Source organism: Phragmites australis, chromosome 15 (assembly GCF_958298935.1).
Source record: "Phragmites australis chromosome 15, lpPhrAust1.1, whole genome shotgun sequence".
Lineage (NCBI taxonomy): Eukaryota > Viridiplantae > Streptophyta > Magnoliopsida > Poales > Poaceae > Phragmites > Phragmites australis.
In genome coordinates, this window is record NC_084935.1 from 29,776,975 (window position 1) to 29,795,973 (window position 18,999).

An 18,999-nucleotide genomic window follows, 5' to 3' on the forward strand; every position below is an offset into this window, starting at 1 on the left:
GCTCTTCTGATGGCGAAGATGATCTGCTTCCACGACTCATGGAAAGAGACTAAGGCAACTGGCAACTCGCCATCGTCATTGCCCCAAGCTAGGGCAGTCGTATGTTATGTTGGCCCATTTGATTAGTTGCTGTAAATTCCATTTATTAATCGTAGCAACATCTGAACCCGTTGATCAGCTTGGTTAGTTGTGTTCTTTGTTGGAGCTGGCCTGGACCGACCGCCTTGAGCCTTTGCTGCTTTTGAGTGCATGGAATAAGTTTGCCTTCAACCAGATCGGTCTCTGATCTGGGCACCTCAGCAGCCACCTTCTCCATGTTTGAAGATGATTGAATATGTAAATTATCATATCAAAGTACAACAAAAATATATACTTTTTTCGCTGAAGGCATCAATCGATCATGGTACTTGCTTAAACGTACATAAAAGCCATTGGCTATGGATAATTTTGGAGGGAAATCCTTTTGCCAAGCAGTTTAACCATGCTATAATGATGATGACCTAGTGTGCTGCTGCGAGTATAACTGTTCTTTGTATCATCTCTTCTGCCTGTACGTCTTTGCACGCACGCCCAGTATCTTTCTCTGTTTGTTCATCTGGTCCTTGTCATACTTCCTTAGGGCTTTTTGGAACGCATGATTTTTAAAACGTAGGAATAGAAAAAACTTAGGATTAGAGTGTCCAAGCACTTGGAATCCTACGGGGATTCAGAACACAGGAAAGTCTGAAAAGTAGGCTCCCTTTGGAACATAGGAAAAATAGAGGAATTTTGGAGGATTTGAATCCTATAGAAAACTGGTTTAACCTCTTGGAAAGTTTCCTTTGTGTCAATATCTCCTTAAATTCCTATGTTTTTCCTGTGTTCCATTCAAATGCTCCATTAGAAACTTTCTCACGTTCTAAATTTCTGTAGGATTGCAAGTGCCAAGCAACTCCAAACCTACGTTTTTTTTTCTATTCCTGCGTTTTGAGAATCCTACGTTCCAAAGAGGGTTTATAATTTGGATGCAACACAGGAAAAATGCAGGAAACCAAGATACAGGGGAAGAAAACCATGAGGTTAGACCTCATGTTTAGTTTCCTCCAAAATTCCTTAGAAATAGCCCATTCCATAGGAATTTCAAAGGATTTGTTGTGTTGCATTTGTTTGTTCCAAAGGTCCTCATAGGAAATTTTCCTATAGGAAAATCCTACACCATTCCTTCATTCCAAAGGGGTGCCTTTACAAAACAAAGATGACTCAATCTCCAACACTGTAAGATATATATGTAGCCCTTTTTTCCAAAACAGAAAAAAGATACTATACATCTTGTTAATACTGAACAAGATATACGTAGCCGGCCAAGAACAAATAGAACAAATTTGTAATTTAAGACTCCACAGCTGGAAGAGTGTATTCTGAGATAAGACCGACGGCGACTTGTGATGGACGCGTCGGGCAGGGCAGGGTTGCCACCCGACCCTCTCTCCACCGCGCTGCCCGACTTTGAGCCACCGCCGAGAGCCTCCCCTCCAGGTTCGCCCCTGCTACGATATCAACGAACTGAGAAGAGAGAGGTGAGATGCTGAAGAGAGAAACAAGGGCATTTATGTCATTTTCAAACTATTCTCTCTCCTCATTAGCTGAAAATGAATATTTTATTTGTTGTGGTGTCCTGTAGATCAAGCCACATTTTCATAGTGTCTGGGAGGCAAAATCGATGAGTGTAGTGTGTTGGAGACCAAACAACACTCTTTTAGTGCCCTGTAGATAAATTTTCCTTAAAATTATATAACTTGAATTTGAATTGGAAATTGGCATTATCTAGGGACGAGAATTTGAAATATGATATTCGAATTGAACCAATATTTGAATCGAATGAATTGAGTTTGCAAAGCGATTGAATTGGAAGAATTGGCTTATAACTCTAATGATTCGAATACGAATTCAACGAAGATTTGAATGTGTCTAGATTGAGATATTTGGGATTAAATTCAAATAGGAGTATTTGAATTTGAATCTAAATTTGGATTTGGCATCAATCCAATAAGAGTATTTGAATTTAGGATCTGGATTTGAACCGGAAACCTCAGGATTTGAGATAGGTTTGAATTCAGAAGAATTGAATTCAATTTAGATTTCCACTGAGTTTAATCTAAGAAATAGAATTGAATTTGAGAGAGGTTCAAATTCAAATCTCCACTCAAAGAACCATAAGAACCATTAAACCAAAAATGCATATGCTCAATTTCTTGCAGGGATTAATTTAGAATATAATTTAGTGATTTCTGGAATACTTAACCAAAATAATATATTTGAATACACAAGTATATATATATTCAAATATATATTTTCTTAATTTTATATTGGCTTAATAATTATAATTGATTTGAATTTAGAGTGAATTTTGTTATTTTTCTAAAATGCTAAAACTCAGGGTGTTACACCAGGAGGGGAACACGGGGCATTAGATCGAAATTGTTTGGCACAACAACCATTTCGTCATCGCTAGGGGTGGGGGTGCGTCGACGGCCACCTCTGGCGGCCGTCGGAGCTCGTCGGGGATGTAGATCCGCCCCTGAGGTGAGCCAAGGGGCATCAAGGAGCACGCGAGCTAGCGGCAAGGAGCAGTTGTGGCGGGACGACGAGATGGGTAGGGGGAGAAGATGTACCTTGCTTCGATGGCGCGAAGGCAGTGCTGGTTGGATTTGGAGACAACTGATGGCGCGAGGGAATGCCGAGCTTGTTTTTTGTCCAACAAAAGTGACATGCACGGAGAAGAAAGGCGAGCTAAGAAAATACCGAGGGGAGTAGGGAGTTGGCTAAAGCCGATTTTTTAGGTTTAATTGTTATTTCTAGTGGTGGGGAGCCGAATATAGATTCGGCTAGAGATGCTCTTAGGGAAGTAAATAGGAGTACATATATGTAGAGCCAAGCCCTGTGTTGTCAAAACATTTTTTTTTATTTTCTCCCTCTTTCTTTTGAATTTTTTCTCCCTTAAATAAAAGGAATATCCTAGGGAGCTGGACAGGCAGGCGGCATGAACGACAACACGAGGGAGACTGTTGACGCACTCCTCTCCTCTCCTCGCCACAAGGCAACTCAAGGCACCAAGTCATAGATATGGCAGCGACGAGCAGCAAGTGCCCAGCGTTATCCGCGCCCTTCCCGCGCGCGCGCCGCCGCAGCAGCACCAGCCTGCGGTGCCGCTGCTGCGAGGACACGCTCGGCGTCCCGCTCCGCCGCGCGCAGACGCAAGCGCAGGCACAGTTCCAGTACTTCCCAGAGCTCGCCTGGCCGTACCAGCCTCAGCCTCCTCCGCCCCGGCCCCGCCGGATCGTGCTGGTGCGGCACGGGGAGAGCGAGGGGAACGTGGACGAGGCCGCCTACACGCGCGTCCCCGACCCGCGGATCGGCCTCACCGCCAAGGGCTGGCGCGACGCCGAGGACTGCGGTCGCCGCTTGCGGCAGCTGGTCTCGTCCGACGAGGGGGCCGAGGACTGGAAGGTGTACTTCTACGTGTCGCCGTACCGTCGCACGCTGGAGACGCTGCGCGGGATCGGGCGGGCCTTCGAGCCCCACCGCATCGCCGGCGTCCGCGAGGAGCCGCGCATCCGCGAGCAAGACTTCGGTATGCACCCGCCTAGCTTGCCTTATCCACTGGGCCCACGTGTCAGCCACCAGCTATTTTTGCCAAAAAGAATGGGTGTTGGTGGCTGCAGGCAACTTCCAGGACCGTGAGAAGATGCGCGTGGAGAAGGAGATCCGGCGCCGGTACGGGCGCTTCTTCTACCGGTTCCCCAACGGCGAGTCGGCGGCGGACGTGTACGACCGCATCACGGGGTTCCGGGAGACGCTGCGCGCCGACATCGACATCGGTCGCTTCCAGCCGCCCGGGCAGCGGAGCCCCAACATGAACATCGTCCTCGTCTCCCACGGCCTCACGCTCCGCGTCTTCCTCATGAGATGGTACAAGTGGACCGTGCGCCAGTTCGAGGGCCTCAGCAACCTCGACAACGGCGGCGCGCTCGTCATGCAGACCGGCGACGGCGGGAGGTACAGCCTCCTCGTGCACCACACCGCCGACGAGCTCCTGGCGTTCGGGCTCACCGACGAGATGCTCCAAGATCAGATGTGGTCAGAACTCCTCTCTACTATTGCGTATCTTTTCTGTGAACAGAAGAAATCAATGCACACCAATGCAACAATGAAAATGCAGGCAGAAGACGGCAAAGCCCGGAGAGCTCAACTACAGCTTCATGACAAACGGCCAGTCCTTCTTCGACTCGCATGTACATTTCAGATAATTGAGCAAACAGGATATATGGAAAAAATAATATTTGTGCTCTGTACGAATTATATAAGCATGAAGCAATATAATAATGCTGCTGTTTATATGGCCATTAATGGGTATTTTATCACAGCTTAAGCAATATAATGTTGTTGGAGACACCACTCCATCGACCTCCTCCATGTTTTACATGCACAAGCCTGAGTACTCATGTATGTAGAGAGCTGTCTATCCTATTAATTGAGGAAAAACCGAGGCAAAATCACACAACACAGCGGCAAACTACCTAGCTAAAGTTCCGCACAGACGACCCTAAATCTTAACCATCTACCTAGCTAGACTAGACCTGAGATGGTCGACAACGCCCCGAAACAAAAGAAAGCCAAACACGCGGAGAGGATCTCTCCAAGTCGATGCCTCCAAGAAGGAAACGATGCCAAAGACGTTGTCGTCGACCAATCTGAAACATCAGACATGGGTTTTCACCCAAAGGCCCTCCTGGGATCGACAGGTAATACCACAACATTGTCTCCAAGAAAGGAACGATGCTTGAGAGCGTACTAGCACTGGCACAGATAGAGCGGCAAACTAGGCTTTCACCTGGTGTTCCTAAACCCATCTTACCGCCGAACAGAGCAACACCATGCTCCAACCAAAGGCACACTATCGCATCAGACTTGGAGACAGCCTATACATTGTGGCAGATTACCATTGCACGGAACTTGGGATAGAAGAATAGAAGCAGTGGCACAATGAACCACAAACTGCCCGTGATCGAGAGTAACCATGGTGAGCATGCAATGCTAGGACCTTTGACCATTAATGATAGAAATCCAGGACAAGAAGAGGCACCCCCTAAGCTTAGTAGCAAGATGGACGAAACACGGGAGCAACGAGGCATTGTCCTCAACTCAACACATGAGCGGTCACCACGTCGATGCTACTAAAGATGGAGCACGCCGACCAGGCTCAGGGGAGAAGTATCATGACGTGACAGAGCACGCCAACGGGCAGATCCGAGGAAAGTCGTGCCACCAGGATAGGGGTCGAGCCGCCGCTCAGCACCATCGGACCACCGTGCCAAGGCCATTGTGCCATTAGCGCCATGCTACAGCACATGTGTTGCCACTAGATGCCGATGACGTGAAGAACCAAACATCGAGCACTGCAGACGAACAAAATCTAGCCTTCGGATGCCGCGAACATGAAGAACTGACTATCGGGCACCGACAAAGCGTAGAGCCAGACATCGGGAACACCGGCGTGGAGAGACAGGTTGTCGGGTGCCGTGTCAACTCAAATCCGGTTGTAGTACGCCACCGTGACTCAGATCCAACCACAATGTGTGAGGACCTGTCCAAACAGTATTCAAATTAATCATCAGGCGGATCATTATTCATAATCCAACCTCGACGATTAACCCGAATACCATTCCGGCAGTCCCGGCACGTATTTTGTGCCCAAGGATCGGAACACATGCCTCCAACATAGTGCATCATAACATAGCTTAATAAAGAGCAAGTAATAAATATTTATATTACAAAAGTTAAGCATGCAACTGATTTCAACAGTTTTACAACAAAAGCGAGCTAGGAGGAGACAAAACCCCTCAACTCCTAACCAACAAAAGATCTACGCAACGGAAGAAAATAAACCATACAACAAAAGGATATGGAGCCACATGCCCTTAGGCTCCATATCAAGAACACCGAGTTCGGAGTAGAATGTGCTACTCCTGCCCGCCACCCTGATCGGCAGGCACAAAGTAGCCAAACACCGCCTCTTCCTCGCCGACCTGTGAACCTGCATCAACTTAAGGGCAGCACCCTGAGTACGAAGGTACTCGCAAGTCTTACACAATGTGGGTATATAATATCTCGACTCCAAGAATTATGCATTGAGCTGTTAGCAAGAGTAGGCCACAAGGTTAAGTAAAACATATGCGGTAAGCAACCTAGACATATGTGTGAGCAACTAACTTAACCAACATATATGAAACTACCCTGCAACTACCAACTGATCATATGAAACTGAAACCACATTAGTATCAATGTATAACAAGTACCATCTCGACCACCTCCCACATATTCGAACCACAACCACATCTCCGAACCATACAACCGAATCAACCACGAGAACTCTACGACCGGGTGCAACTGAAACAATAGCATGCTCATGACCGAGAGCACGGCAGTTCAAACTGTTTATACACCCTGCAGGGGATACTCCTGTACCCACACGACACAAGGACCATACGGCTTGTGCCACTCGCTAAAGTGCACACAAGGGGGTACCCGTGACAACCTTTCCCAACCAGCCCCAACCGTGTGCGACATGCAACGCTCGGCGTGGCGGTACCAGAACTACTCCCGGAGCAAACTAGTACCGCTTATAAGCCCGCCCGCTCACACCGTCATTGTTCAGGCCCCCACAAAGCCACAGCTGCGAAGGTATTCGGCTCGCCTTACCATTAGATCGGCATGTGGTGAGTAAGGTAAGTGCTAAAGCCAACTACCCCGACGATCGGCCTTAAACGATGCAAGCGGCCTACGGTGTCCGGGTTCCCTTCCCGAACGACCCCCGGACTTTCCTTGAGGGCAGATGGCACCCCTAACACCGCCCACATCTCACCTCATACTCACCACTCGACCAACCAACATCATCGACCCAACATTGTAATCATTGTGAAGGTAATTAACCTACAGCTCGCGAACGATGGGATGTTCCACCGCTCGACTTCTACCGAGGACCTATGCATTGCTAAGCATCTCGCATTACTTTTAAGTTAGACCTTAGCATGATTAAACCCAGGCTACAAGGATATGGATCAACAATACATCAAAGTAGAGACAATGCAATTCAACATAGGATCTACCCAACAAAACCCAATATTGACTTCATATACATGCAAACCTATACATAAGCATAATTTATCAATATTTAGACTCCATTCAATACAACCGACAGGGTTCAATATGATAGATGCTTGCCTTTATGCACTGGTTCACAAAGGTGTGGCGCCTCGGGATCGACCTCGCTCGCCGAAATCGTTGGTTCGGCGATCTCTAAAAAGAATAACGCGTGCAATGCAATGAGTATGAATAAAGTACAAATATATGCCACAATATGCACATAATGTATGAAAACATTTTTCCTAGATAGAACAAGTCATAAGGAAACTAGCAAAATTGGATTCATCAATTTTGGACTTATGATGAATTAACGGTGAATTAATGAAGCTTTAACCTAATTAATTAATCTTAGAAATTTAATTCATCATTTAATGGCTGGGGATATTTTTAATGGGTAGATTAGGTTATTATGAAACCAAAAAAATTTATTTCATAATTTTTGGAGCTACAGAGAATTTATTATGAATTTTACAAGTTTCAGCAAGTAGTAAATGTGCTGTCTGGGTGTACAGCGGTCAGACAGAGGGTCACTGGCGGTCAGACCGCCAAGTCTCACGGTTAGACCGCCGGAAACGCGGTCGGACCGCCCCAGTACAGAGAGTTTTGGCCCCTGGCGGTCTGACCGGCCTGGGGTGGCGGTCAGACCGCTGGGAGTCGCCGAAGGCACTTGGGGAGCTCACCGGCAACGATTCCGGCGACATTTGGAGTGGGGACTTGGACCTAGAGCATCACATTGACTCCCTCTACCGCATAGGACAACATGCATACGCCGAAATCTACAAAAACTCGGCTATTGCTTCTAATTCATCAAGAACTCATGAACTTCACAATCCTAGCTCAAAATGCGAAATCCAACCATCCAAAAGGCGGATTCTTGCCATGGGAGTTTAGGGGACTCACCCAAAGTCCTTTACCAATGTTGTGGACCGTCTATTGAAGGAGAAAACAGAGGGAAAAGCTCAGGAGACGAAGAAATCCGGTGTTCTTCACATTTCAACCCTAACACCAAAAGACACCAAATCCGGCTCAAATCCTTCGGGAATGAGCAAACAAATTGGAGGAATGGAATGTTTGTGAGCTTGTGATCGCAATGGTACCACATACTCACCTCAAATCCCTCTCTTGAGCTTGGATTTTGGAAGAAAAGAGAGAGGAAGTGAGAGGGAGAGTGAGAGGGAGGGGAGCACGAGTGGAGTGTGGGGGAGAGTGAGGAGGGAGCAGGTGGGCTGCTGCCCACATGAGAGAGAGGGTGGGTGAGGAGTGGGTCCACATGTGGGGCCCACAGGTAAGTGAAAAGGGTTCATTTTTGCTGCGAAATCAATCATTTTCTCTCCCAAATTTCTTTCTCTCATCCAAATGATTTCAAACGAATTACATTAGTGTCACAAAATGAATTACACAAAATTAAACATAATGCTTAAGAATTATAATTATGCTTAATTATGTGATTATGGAATTTGGGACGTGACACAATGTGCCGCCAAAGAGCAACTCCAGCCACCGACCGCCGCCGGCGTGAAGGACCGGCCACCGAGGGCAGGTCGTGTCGCCGGACGTCGCCCACGTGAAGAACTGTCCACCGAGGTGCTGCTGAATAGGGCTGGAGCACAGATCTGGTCGTCTGTGTGTGGATCTAGTGACGACCACTGGAGCAGGGCAAGCACAAAATTGATGGGTTGGAGGAAGTGAGGAGGAGAGGGTAGGGAGAGGAATCCGCAACGGTGCCGTTGTCTCCACCGTCTTGCGATGGCGGCAGCGGCCGCTCCGAGAGGCCCCACAAGGGTGGGGGAGCGACGGCTTCGAGGTTGCCCCCTGAGTCGCCTACGGAAGGTGACACGAGGGTCGTATCAAGCTTCGTGTTGTATGTAACTTCTTAAAAAACTATATTTGCACAAAGTAAGGAGAGATATAGCCTCTATTAAAGAATGGAATTTCTATATGAGAGTGACATGAACATATGAGAAAACTCTATATATATAGCAAGATCAAATGTGCCATTTTTCATAACTCACTAGAAGAAGTCATACGACTAAATCATATCAAGCAATAACAAAAAGGATTAAAAATCTTAAATGAGCTAAGGGTGTAATTGGTTGCCTGCATGGATCATATATGCAGGACGAGGGGATGCTGGCTGAGCGAGGTCATATTTGTTAAAAATAAGAGTATTTGGTTGGTTGTATCTATCTAAATAGGCTAAGCTGAGTTTTTGTTTGGTTGACCGAATCTAAAGCGGTATGAGCGGATACAAGAGTTGAGACTATAATTGGTTGCTCATATAAAGATGATTTTGAGACATTGAAGTGGATCTGCCTGCATGAGCGGATGCAGAAACCTGCACCGCCAAGAAAGCCTGCGGGCATACATTTGCATCCATCGGACCAGGATGACATAGTGTATGCGGGCAACCAAACACACTTCTCTTTGAGATTATACGCATTGGCCGAGCTAGGTTGCTCTCGTGCAGGCAAGTAATCACACCCTAAATGAACATATATAATGTGCTAGAATACAACAAAATAAACAAAATCTTGCTAAAACACATAGCCAAATTTAACAATTCTTTAACTACCATACTTTCTCATCCAGAAAGTAGATTCGAATTTCTCATTATACATATTGCTAATCAACAAAATATTTCTCAGTTGAAGTGATAAACAATCTAAAAATGATCCATATGACAAATTGAAACAATCAATTAGTGTTTGTCCACGTAACCTCCCCACCTCATTTTATTTTTCCGGATCCTGCTTATCTAAACAGGCCCTTTATTAGCATGGAATGATGCAATTTCAGTTTCATCTAGATCACAATCAAACGTAATTTCAATTGCAGGGTACAAAACATTGCATTTTTATGCATTCTACTTCAATATTTCCTGTCCGCCAAACATATCTCTTTTATATCCTAACCCCGATGAAGAGGATTTTTTGGGCACATAAATTCCTAAGATCTAATATCCCTAGCAAGAAATTACATGATTGCCAAGGGTGCCTCTATTCTGAATATGACCACATCAAGCCTTATTCGAAAGGTAACTGCTAAACAACACTCAGCTAATTATTTTGGTGATTTCAGTTGATTTTCAAGATGTTGGTAATTATTTTGGCTTCAATTGTGCGCAATGTGACTTAAATCCATAAAATCAGGGAGTGACTACCTGTTACTTAGCTATCAGAGAGCAATAAAGCTTTAAAAAAACTAGAAGTTATTTAAACTTGCTATGCAAAAGGCTTCTGGGCTGCCAGAGTTCGCTTGTAATTTTAACTTACTTTTGATTAATCTAGGAGAACAGTCAACACCTGACAAATGTCAACTCCTCCAAACCAAAGTCAGCAGAGAAAAAAAGGGGTCAAGGAATCGGTTGTCAACAAAGACCTCAGCCACTTTTCCTATAGCACCGACTACACAAGTGAGCTATTTTATATGATTTGTGCCTTCATATTTACGGACATGCTCATGTTTTCCTGTGTTCCTTCTCAACAGACTTGGAGTTAGATATGTTTGAGATTGGAATCTACGGAGACGTCAACAAGTCTGGTCTGACTTCAAGGTCTTCAAGAAAAGACTTGCTGTTACATTTATAATGGAAATTATCATAATTATGTGCTGGAGCATTTGGGGAATAAGAAATGACTGGGTTTTCAATGATTTGACTTCAACTGTTCAAGCTGTTTGGAGCTTCTTCCAGAGAGATTTCGCTCGTATTATTAATCGAGCTAAAGATTCTAGAAAGGATGATATGTCCCAATAGCATGCTTCTTTAGATTAATTTTGTTAGGGCTTTTTTTGGTATTTGTTTTTGGTTGGTAATTTGTTTTTAACTGTACATTTCTTTTTTAATGTTAATATATAACCAGTAGGGGACGATCCTATTGTTTTATAAAAAAAACAAGTCTGATCCGAAGGCCGAGTGGTAGGATCTGGGTGCAATGGCGGACGTAGCATTAAAAGAATGGGTGTACATATCATTCTATATTTTAAATTTTTTTCTAACTGTGTCTCGTTCTAGATCTAAATGTTTATTTTCATAAAAAAATTACGACATCACAGTCAAAATACTATTAATAAGTTCTTATTATACCAACATCTCAAAATAACAAGGGACATTCTAAGGCAATATTCACATCTTATAACCTATGTCAGTCGTTGTGCTGTTGCCAAATGTCATAGGTATCAAATTCTTTTCTGCTTAGATATATTTTATCTAGAAATGTCACTTAAAATGATAAACAGATAACTTTGCCCACGTCATGTTCTTAATGTGGCGTTGGTCCCACCTTAATTATAAGTCTGCTAGGTTGCTTACTAAATGTGTACTGGTATTTACTATCACGATCACACCACGTGGTCTATGGAGGGACTATTTTTCTTTTCCATCATAAATATGAGTCGTGATTTATTTTGGCTATATGATATAACAGGGGTTGCATGTTAGTATCAATTGAGTGAATCTGGGAAGTGATAGTTTTACGGAGCGAATTAAATTAATTTTTAAGCCAAAATATTTTGTTAGCTACTATTTTGATTATTGTTGGGGGCAAGAGTTCGTTTTGCTTCAGCAAATACGGTGAGAGTTCTTTTAAAGAGTAGACTCAAACTTGAAGATGAATTTTGAGAGGAAGCAACACCACGAGTATATTGATGGTAGGAAAATGGATCGATCTAGGGGGAGAATCACAGGTTTGCTGTGATTCGTGCTCTGTGTCCGTCTTTTCTCCGCGCGCCCTTTTCCCAGACGACCATAGCCCCCTATTTATAGGGTCATGTATAGCTTGGCGTACAAATTATCATAATGTACGAATATCTGAAACCTGACCGAATTACTGGGCCTTATCCCGAATAACTAATTTCTACCCTATTAGGGACGTAAATATCCACCATAGCAACTATCGTGGTGCATACCCCCTCCAATGCAGCGAGCCGATCGCCAATTGCGCCTCGACGCCGCACTGTCAGGGGTGTCAGGATAGCCTCCAATACGCCAAGGTGTCAGAGTGACACCCATCAGCCTAGGCCTTTAATCCCGATCACTTATTGACAGGCAAAGCACGACCGGTGCTCCTCTTTCGATAGATCTTCTCAGGGACTGCTGAATCACCCTGCTGTCTTCGGGAAGGTGGCCCGGTCATCCTGAGGCGGGGGGCCTCGGGAGGTATAGATCCGGGAGGTGAATGCCTTGGGAAGCAGGGCTCCGGAAGGCTGTGGCTTCAGGGAGACCGAGCCTTCGGGAGGTTGAGCCTTCGGAAGGTTGAGGCTTCGAGGGACCGAGGCTTCGAGAGGCTGAGCCAGTTAAGCCAAGGGAAGGCTTTATAGGTACGAAGAGGTACCATGAAGAGACCTGACGACCTTAGAGGTCGATCCTTTAGCTGGAGACCCGTAAATCAAGGCTCGGGGGGGGGGGGGGGGGGGCGCTTGGATGGTACTCTTCAACCATTATCCTCAGGCTGGCTTGTTTTCCCCCAAACAGTACCCCCTCATTCTCGGGCCTCGACGTTTTGGAGGGGGGAGAGGATGCAGAGAAAAAATCAACTCCAGCCTAGTGTCGTATCAAGGATGCTTGACGGTGATTCTCTGTCTTTCGAAGTCACCAGAGTAGAGGTTTCGTGTAGGTTTGGAGAATCCCGTACGCTCACCTGGCGGGACAAGACGTGTCACTGTTGCGTTCTGACTAGATAATGCGAGGGGTCACTAGGGTCTTGTGCCCGCGATCCTGTCACACGCCAAAAGAGGTTAGGGTCATTAATGTAACGGGATGTCTACGAGAGAAAATGAGGCATTTCGTCGTGGAGTGCTACCACGTGTTAGAGAGAAACCGGATAGGGCCACGGCCCCCTACCCTAAGAGTCTTAATGGGAGGACACAGCGACGTTCGTCCAGCTTCATCTTCTGGACCTACGTGGCTCGGGTACGTAGGAGCCTCCACAGCCCATGAGCAAGCAGTTATCCTTGACTTGAGTATGGCATCGTCTTCCCCTTCATCCTCCTCGAAGACATCGATGATCTCGACAGCTCCTTCAGGAGCTAGGCTGTTTCGGTCGTCGGTAGAGGCGTTGGAGGCGAAACAGCCTCCTCCCCTACAGGGGAGGCGGTTGTCCGCTACCCTAGCCCGACCTTTGGCCGGGAAGGGCATGCCTGTCGAGACCATCGATATCTCCGATGATGATGAGGAGATCGACTGGGATCTCCTGTTATGGGAGAGTGAGCCAGCATCAATGGGGCCGGCGGTGAAGCAGGAAGAGGCCAGGAAGGCGAGGGAGAGGGCTTCGCCTATGACCTCCTCGGACTCCTTAGTATCCTCTGGCAACTCGGAAGCCGCTGTATCGGCTTCCGCAACGGCAGGCCGCAGATGAGGCGCATATGTCGTCTCATGCGTGGCCCCTGCCGGGACCCGTAGGAGGTGAAGGCGGTCACCGGGATGTCGTACTTGGTGGCACCATGATATACCCATGTCACGGCTGAGCTTAGTCACCTTGTACTCTTTCTCCCTTGGTTTGCTCCGCAGGGATCTATCTTCTTGTGGCAATTTTTTTTTACGGTTGTTTTAGTTTGTATCCCCTGGATGTACTGGTTGTTTAATAATATAACGTGGGTCTTCGAGAACGGTCATGTCTTCCTCCGTATCGCAATGCGAGAGGACCTTGGGTAGCCGCATGCGTGCGTGCTTTCGTGCCTCCTAACCGTACTTCTTCGTCCCTTTCGAAGGCGATGGCTAGTTTTTCTGACGACCAGTGGATACTTAGGCTAACTGAGGAGAACCGGGTGGAGTAGTGGCGATCTCGTCGTCTCTGGTTACTATGTACTTCTTCCTAATTTGTTCCAGATTTTCGACTCAGCGAAGTCCCTCTGGAACCTCTGGAGATGAGCTCCGGAGGCGGTCCTTGACCCTTCAGGTTCCTTAGCAACTGCCTGGGTAGAAGACGATAATGTGTTAGAGGCGCAGTCGAAGGCTTAGGCAAGCGAGGTGGTCTGCGACCCTCTCGGCCATTAGCCGCTGCCCGGCTCCGGAGGTATTCTGTCCGGAGCCTGGCGACGGCGCGTCGGAGGCGAGGCCGAAGGCCGGGCGGAAGAGAGGGTCCGCGATCCCCTCGACCCTTAGCCGCTACCCGACTCTGGAGGTATTATGTCCGGAGCCTGGCGACGACGTGTCGAAGGCGAGGTCGAATGCCGGGCGGAAGAGAGGGTTCGCGACCCCCTTGGCCCTTAGGAGCTACCTGGCTCTGGAGGTATTCTATCCGGAGCCTGGCGACGGCGCGTCAGAGGCGAGGCCAAAGGCTGGGCGGAAGAGAGGGCCTGCAACCCCCTTAGCCCTTAGCTGCTGCCTGGCTCAGGAGGTATTCTGTCCGGAGCCTGGCGACGGCGCGTCGGAGGCGACGCCGAAGGCCGGGCGGAAGAGAGGGTCCGCGACCCCCTTGGCCTTTAGCCGCTGCCTAGCTACAGAGGTATTCTGTCCGGAGCCTGGCGACGGCGCGTCGGAGGCGACGCCGAAGGCCGGGTGGAAGAGAGGGCCCGCGACCCCCTCGGCCCTTAGCCGCTGCTCGGCTCAGGAGGTATTCTGTCCGGAGCCTGGCGATGGCGTGTTAGAGGTGAGGTCGAAGGTTGGGCGGAAGAGAGGGTCTGCGACCCCCTCGGCCCTTAGCCGCTGCCCGGCTCTGGAGGTATTCTATCTGGAGCCTAGAGACGGCGCGTCGGAGGCGAGGTCGAAGGCCGGACGGAAGAGAGGGTCTGCGACCCCCTCGGCCCTTAGCCGCTGTCCGGCTCCGAAGGTATTCTATCTGGAGCCTGGCGACGGCACGTCAGAGGCGAGGTCGAAGGCCAGGCGGAAGAGAGGGTCTGCGACCCCCTCAGCCCTTAGCCGCTGCCTGGCCTTACTGTCCCTATAATGGATAGTCAGGGGTTCCACTATATTTCCCATGCCACGTAACGTGGGCTTTTATTGAATGTTAGTATAACAAAAATGACGTATGAAATGTGTCTTTAAAGGAGATGGTAGGGTAATGATTTTATCTTTTACCATGCGTGTTTCGGAGTCACGCGGGTCATACCTTCCCCTGCAGGGAGGGGGATTTTTATACCCCTTTGATTGGCATGTTATGCCTCTTAAGAGGCTAGTGGGTTGTGTACTTCTTTTGGTACGGAGGCATTAGCCTTCAAGATGCCGAGGTACCTTTCCCGCTAGGTCTTTTCCAAAAATTTTAGCCCAGTGTAGTTTTCGAAGAAACATCTCCATCGCCGGGGTTTTTCGGAAGTCTCTCCGTGGTGTGGAGGTTTTTGTGAAAGATCTCCGTTGTGCGGAGGTTTGGAAAAGGCCCTCTGTTTTTGCCGGAGGCCTGTGAAAGGTTCTCCATTCTTACCGAAGGTTTTGTAAAGCTCTCCGTTTTTACGGGAGGTTTTGGTGAAAGCCTCCGTTTTTACTGGAGGTTTTGGTAAAGTTCTCCATTTTTACCGGAGGTTTTATAGGGTTTTCCGTTTTTACCGGAGGTTTTGTAACGCTTCTCCGTTTTTAAGGGAGGTTTTTTTTGGTAAAGCTCTCAGTTTTTACCGGAGGTTTGTAAAGCTCTCCGTTTTTTCCGGAGGTTTTTGGTGATGCTCTTCATTTTTATCGGAGATTTTTGGTGCAGCTTTTCGTTTTTACCAGAGATTTTTGGCAAAGCTCTCCGTTTTTACCGGAGGTTTTTGGCAAAGCTCTCCGTTTTTACCAGAGGTTTTTGGTAAGGTTCCTTGGCATGTATTAATGCCGAATGCCCTACACACTATCGGAGCTACGCAATACCTTCCAGAAAACCTAGGTAGTCTTGCCTTCCAAATGACCTAGGCATGCTACGCCCGCGGTGTGTGGGCTTGACGTGCTCCCAACGAAACGCCCAGGGTTCACCGCAACACTGTCCACCAAGGATGTGCCCTGGCGCGTGGCATTTATATGACCGAAGGTGTGCAATGTCTTCCAGGACACCCTGGGCATAATCTACCTTGCAGGTGACCTAGGCATAAGCGGCGCCCGCAGTATATAAACATGTCGAGCAGAGAGGATTCCTTGCGACAACATTCCTCAGAGCACTGCATCCTCACATCAGGGCAGTCCCCTGATATGCGGCGTCCACACACTATCGAGGCTACACAATATCTTCCAGAAAACCTGGGCAGTCTTGCCCCCCAGGTGACCTAGACATGTTACGCCTGCGGTGTGTGGGCTCCACTTTCGACCAGGGCAAAGCCTACCCTCCGGAAAACCTTTTCAAGTGACTTTAGGTTTAGGCAAGCGATGCTTACTGGTGCGTGGGCTTGCCACACCTCCGGACAAATCCCCCGAGGGAGTCTCAACTACATTACCAAGGAAATCCCTTGATAACTGGCATCTACACACTATCGAGGCGACATAATACCTTTCAGAAAACCTAGGCAATCTTGCATTCCAGGTGACCTAGGCATGCTATGCCCGCGGTGTGTAGGCTTCACTTCCCACCAGGGCAAAGCCTACCCTCCGAGAAACCTTTTCAGGTGACCTTAGGTGTGGACAAGCGATGCTTACTGGTGCGTGGGCTTGTCACGCCTCCGGAGAAATCCCCCGAGGGCGCCGCAACACAGTCTATCAAGGAAATCCCTTAATACGTGGTAATTATACTTCTGAGGCCACACAATGCCTTCCAGGAAACCTGGGTAGTCTCACCCCCCAGGCGACCTAGGCATGATACGTCCGCAGGAGTGCAGGAATTTTGCATGGTTATACTAGCTAAGTTTTGTAGTCTATTGTTGGCAACAAGAAGCTATTTGTAGCATGAAACACAGCTAGGTTAAACAACTGCTCATTCTAAATGAGAATGTAACTTAAATTCTACTGCATCTACTTAGCAGCTATCTATTGCAAAAAAAACTTCTAACAATATAGTTGGAGGCCCCCAACAAACTCTGACATTGCCGCATGAAAGACGGATCACTAGGTAGACTATTGGGTAGTTAACAGTGGGCGCACCTTTGTAGGAATGAGGCCTCTATTGTGAGGCTTGGCGGCCTTGAAGCCCGTGGCTAGGCTGGGAGAGGTGAAGCTTGACCTCCTTCACCTTTAGTCGTTGCCTGGCTCCGTAGGTAACCCGTTCGGAGCCTGGCGGTGGCATGCGGGAGGCGTGGTCGAAGGCTGGTTGGGGGAGGCAGAGCTTGACCTCCTCCATCTTTAGCCGTTGCCTGGCTCTAGAGGTAACCCATCCAGATCCTGGCGACGGCGTGTCCCCAACTCAGTTCTCGTTACTCGGTATGGTACCGTTGATAGCAGGGTTGGTGGTGATGGTGCAATGTTGAGGGGCTGGGGATTCTCCCGGGAGTTTGCCCCAGGCCCCCGAACTTTGTGTCGTCCTTCGCTAGCTCCTTCTGCGGCCAGGTTTTTGGCTTGCCTTCCGAGGTATTCCTCCCGGAAGGTAATGAGGATGCGATAATCGTTGGTGTTGTGGCCGCGCCCGGGTCCGTGCAGGACGCACCTGTATGTCTCCGGGGGCACCGGAGCTTGGAATTGTCATTGGGGTCGCTACCAAAGGCGGTGCGCCCCAGAGCCGGTGGTTTTCCTAGGGTTTCCTCCCCCCCTGGGAGACCGTTGAGGCCGCCCGGTGAACCGGTTTTCAAAGTCGAAGTGGTTCTAACTATGCCTCCCCGGACGAGACAGGCTTGGGGTTCCCTACGCGCGGTTGGCATTGCGAGGGCGACATCGGAGGCGCTGGCGGGATCCGTGCTTCCCGGAGCCCTCCGTCTCCTTGGAACCCTTTCTTGCCTGAGGGGCCCAAGGAGGGCGCTGGGTGGACAGACTTTCCGAAGATGTTGGCTCACTCGGGGTATTCCAGGTGTGGTTGAATGGGATACCTGGGGACCAAGTCTAGTCGATTGCATTCCTAGGCTGGACCGTCCAGAACCATTGGAAGGAGGTCTGTTTGATTGTGGCTTCGGCCGCATCTTTTCCTGAGGCGGTGAGGTCTTCGTTGTGTAGGGGTTGGAAGGCCTCTGCGCCATCTGGAGTTCCTGCACTGACCCAGGGTTCTGGGTTGGCCAAGGTCGGAGGAATGCCATCCCACACAGCGGCAGGGTTGGAGCATACGTACGATGCGTATGGCCGAGGCAGCCCTGCATATGGTTGCATGCTTGCAACGGTGGGTACGGCGGCTTTAGCCGATTTTCTGGTGGTTTTATTGGTGGATTCCTACCTCTCTTAGCACTTCTGTGTTCGAATCCCCACGGACGGCACCACTGTTGGAGCAAGAGTTCATCTTGCCCAGCAAATACGGTGAGAGTTTTTTCTAAAAAGGAGACTTAAGCTTGGAGACGAAGTTTGAGAGGAATGAACACCACGAGTATATTGATGGTAGGAAAATGGATCAATCTGGGGGGGGGGGGAGAATCAGAGGTTTGCTGTGATTCGTGCTCTGTGTCTGTCTTTTCTCCGCGCGCCCTTTTCCCAGACGACCATGGCCCTCTATTTATAGAGTCATGTGTAGCTTGGCGTACAAGTTATCATAATATACGAATATCTGGGACCTGATCGAATTACTGGACCTTATCCCGGATAACTACTTTCTACCCTATTGGGGACGTAAATATCCACCGTGGTAACTATCATGGTGCCTGCCCCCTCCAGTGCGGCGAGCCGGTCGCCAATTGCGGCCCGGCGCAGCAATGTCAGGGGTGTCAGGATAGCCTCCATTACGCCAAGGTGTCAGAGTGGCGTCTATCAGCCTAGGCCTTTAATACCGGTCACTTCTTGACAGGCAAAGCACGACCGGTGCTCCCCTTTTGGTAGAACTTCTCAGGGATTGCTGAATCACCCTGCTATCTTCGGGA

General features: G+C 48.4%; 1 protein-coding gene across 2 annotated transcripts; it reads left to right on the forward strand.

Moving 5' to 3' along the window:
- Positions 1–3,000: 3,000 nt before the first annotated feature.
- Positions 3,001–4,382, forward strand: LOC133892502 (phosphoglycerate mutase-like protein AT74H). 2 transcript variants are annotated; one of them, XM_062333327.1, is made up of 3 exons: positions 3,001–3,610; positions 3,702–4,116; positions 4,199–4,382. In XM_062333327.1, the coding sequence occupies exons 1-3, from the start codon at positions 3,103–3,105 to the stop codon at positions 4,284–4,286; spliced, it is 1,011 nt and encodes a 336-aa protein (XP_062189311.1). In that variant the 5' UTR covers positions 3,001–3,102; the 3' UTR covers positions 4,287–4,382. The 2 variants fall into 2 exon arrangements, with proteins under 2 accessions (XP_062189311.1, XP_062189312.1); XM_062333328.1 differs by having other exon boundaries at positions 4,203–4,382.
- Positions 4,383–18,999: the final 14,617 nt, after the last annotated feature.

What these genes read in the sequence shown, in the direction of transcription:
- LOC133892502 (XM_062333327.1), top strand. Translation starts at nt 3,103, where the DNA reads ATGGCAGCGACGAGCAGCAAGTGCCCAGCGTTATCCGCGCCCTTCCCG. An exon ending in CATCCGCGAGCAAGACTTCG is followed by an intron (nt 3,611 to 3,701) that starts GTATGCACCCGC and finishes TGGTGGCTGCAG; the next exon opens with GCAACTTCCAGGACCGTGAG. An exon ending in ATGCTCCAAGATCAGATGTG is followed by an intron (nt 4,117 to 4,198) that starts GTCAGAACTCCT and finishes ATGAAAATGCAG; the next exon opens with GCAGAAGACGGCAAAGCCCG.